This window comes from Pseudoliparis swirei, unplaced genomic scaffold (assembly GCF_029220125.1).
Source record: "Pseudoliparis swirei isolate HS2019 ecotype Mariana Trench unplaced genomic scaffold, NWPU_hadal_v1 hadal_155, whole genome shotgun sequence".
In the NCBI taxonomy this organism is placed as follows: domain Eukaryota; kingdom Metazoa; phylum Chordata; class Actinopteri; order Perciformes; family Liparidae; genus Pseudoliparis; species Pseudoliparis swirei.
The window spans coordinates 1,938-4,704 of record NW_026613391.1 but is presented as its reverse complement, the minus strand read 5'-3'; the positions used below and the strand labels follow the sequence as shown (position 1 = coordinate 4,704).

Below are 2,767 nucleotides of genomic sequence, written 5' to 3'. Positions count from 1 at the left end.
CTCCTCTGTCCCTGCCCGCAGACGTACCAACAGACAGCAGTCCCTTCCGCGAGCCCTCTGCCCGGTACCCGGTGATGTCTCTCCTCCTCCTCCTCCTCCTCATCACTGTGCTGTCCCCGCTCCTGGTGCGCGATGCCGCGGCGTGGAGCGCCAATGTCAAGTACGCGGTGAACTGCCCGGACCAGTGCAGCGCGGAGCGGTGCGGCGGCACGCAGCGCTGCGCGCGCACGGTCCTGGACGACTGCGGCTGTTGCCAGGTGTGCGCGGCCGCCAGAGGGGAGCACTGTTACCGCACCGTGTCGGGCATGCACGGCGTGAAGTGCGGACCGGGATTATTCTGCGAGTTCTACAAGGACGAGGACGAGTACGGGGACGAGTACGGGATCTGCAGAGGTACAGTCCCGCTCCACACGTGTGCTGCTGCGTCTTCAATGAGTGATGCCCTGCGGCACCACGCAGCACATCCCAGCGTGTTGTTTCAGCCGTTAATAAGGCTCGTATGTGTTGAATTATTACAATGAAGATGGATACATCATTAATTCAATTCAGTTTATTTGTATAGCCCAATTTCACAAATTACAAATTTGTCTCGGAGTGCTTTACAATCTGTACACATAGACATCCCTGCCCCAAAACCTCACATCGGACCAGGAAAAACTCCCAAATAACCCTTCACGGGAGGAAAAGGAAGACACCTATTAATGGTTTTAGAAGAAACCTATTAATGGTTTTATAGGCACATTTGCAGACTTATGCATCCTTGCTAGAAATACATATTTTACATTTAACTTGATAGTTAGCCTGCAGAGGCTAAGAGTTGAGACATTTAAACATTAATGCGTGTGCAACTACGCACTTACAGTTTACCCATTCATCGTAATCACTGATTTGGCTTATCGTTATTTTTACTGTTAATATGAATCTTTGACACTATAGAATATGGCCCACATATCAGACCTAGTCAGGGACGTCTTCTGTGAGACAATTAAGGCGGACGAGTGTAAAGTCATGTTTTCTTTCTTCACAGACTGTCTGTATGGAACCTATGGGATTGAGTGCCGCAAGGCATGCAACTGCAAAGGTGGCATCTGTGACAGGGAGACGGGAGCTTGTCTCACCCTCAGATTCTTTGCCAAAATCGCTGGCAAACTCAAGACTGAGCCTCAAGAAGGTACAACAAGAACATTTAAGATTGCTTACAGTGTAATTTGTGAAATTTGTGAAATTGCCCAGTTGTGTGAATTGGAAGCAGGGCTCGTACGGTCATGGAAAACCTGGAAAAGTCATGGCATTTTAAAATGGTCATTGCCAGGCCTGGAAAAGTCATGGAAAAAACTTAAATCCTAAAAGTTTTGGAAAAGTCATGGAAATGTGTTATAATTTATGCCGAGTTTGAAATATTTAATATGTTTTTTAAAGGAAGATGCTCAAAATACAAGCCGGCATTTTCTAAATTTGTCATGTTTATACCGAGATTTCAGTTTGGTCACGGAAATTTGGTTTAAAGTCATGGAAAAGTCATGGAAAAGTCATGGAAAAGTCCTAGAAATCCATTGGTCAAAATGTGTAAGAACCCTGTGGAAGAGTAATGGATTGTCTCTCTCTTGTGTGTTTCAGGAGGAGAGGTGGGGTCGGGAGAGGTCAGCACCGGCCAGGATCAACACACGGACAGATCCACCGCTCAGAACCGGCTCAACCCTCGCTGACAAGTGCTGACAAGACTGAATCTATTCAGTGTAAATGTAGCATTAACTTATAAATGAACTGAAAGATATATTTTATTATGTTAAACAATGAGAAACTTTTTTACAGCATTTGGAGGTTTTTTGTTTGTTTCCGTTTGGTCCTCGTTTGACACAAGCGTCACGTGACACGTCTCGTGAGATACACCGGCCGTGTTGTTCTCCTCACACTCTCTTTGTCTCTGTTCCTCGTCTGCTTCTCAAGATTAGCCCGCCGTCTGTTCCCATGACGGCGTGGACCTCATGTAGTTCATGTCACAAGAAAAGTCATCGCATTAAGTACCGACTGCACACTGCAACTTTTATTTTCATGGATTCATTGTCGTCCACTAAATGTTTTGATGTTTTCCATAATGATATCTTATTTGTACTGTATATATGAAAAGCAGACATGGACAATATCATGTATGTGACACCAGCTAATGTAAAGAAAGCCCTCACAATTAAACCAAAGTTATCAAAGACTCTTTTCATTTTGTGTTTCATTTACTAATAATGCATGAATCATTTGATACAGAGAGTGTATTTCAAAAAAAAATATATCGTGTAATCAATATTTACAAACTTTGTTCAGAAACATCCAATTTGTCATTCTCATTTGAAGGGCTTGCTGCTGTGATTCTTTTGTGTACACCAGGATTTCTTTGTATTTTGGCATTTTACACAAATGTTTTTGAAAGATGGTCAACAAAGTTGCACAAATAAATGTTTAACTGCTGTTGTCCTAAATGTGGTAATTTGTTAACTGTTCCTCAATACATTCTTGCAAAAAGAAGGCATGATATTAAGTAGATTCTACATTTAAAAAAAATATGCGAACAAAGTGTCAATCAATAACATTACATAGATTTTAAGTCATGTGGTACCAATTATAAGTTGATTTGCAAAATGTATTTATGTAAAGATAAATAACAATTTCAGTTTAAATTGTTGAATTAAGTAACATTCTTCCAAGTTGAGTTGTTGTAACTTATTTTATTTATTGAATCCAAATCAGTATTATCCATATATTTAGTAAATGGAAA

General features: G+C 41.6%; 1 protein-coding gene across 1 annotated transcript; it reads left to right on the top strand.

Moving 5' to 3' along the window:
- Positions 1-6: 6 nt before the first annotated feature.
- On the top strand, positions 7-2,460 carry LOC130191566 (endothelial cell-specific molecule 1-like). The gene is made up of 3 exons (XM_056411201.1): positions 7-393; positions 1,028-1,171; positions 1,618-2,460. Exons 1-3 carry the CDS (start codon positions 75-77, stop codon positions 1,704-1,706), a joined length of 552 nt encoding a protein of 183 aa, XP_056267176.1. The 5' UTR covers positions 7-74; the 3' UTR covers positions 1,707-2,460.
- Positions 2,461-2,767: the final 307 nt, after the last annotated feature.

Excerpts from the sequence above, each read along its gene's own strand:
- LOC130191566 (XM_056411201.1), top strand. The coding sequence starts at position 75 with ATGTCTCTCCTCCTCCTCCTCCTCCTCATCACTGTGCTGTCCCCGCTC. Across the intron at positions 394-1,027 it reads CGAGTACGGGATCTGCAGAG|ACTGTCTGTATGGAACCTAT; the intron begins GTACAGTCCCGC and ends CTTTCTTCACAG. Across the intron at positions 1,172-1,617 it reads CAAGACTGAGCCTCAAGAAG|GAGGAGAGGTGGGGTCGGGA; the intron begins GTACAACAAGAA and ends TGTGTGTTTCAG.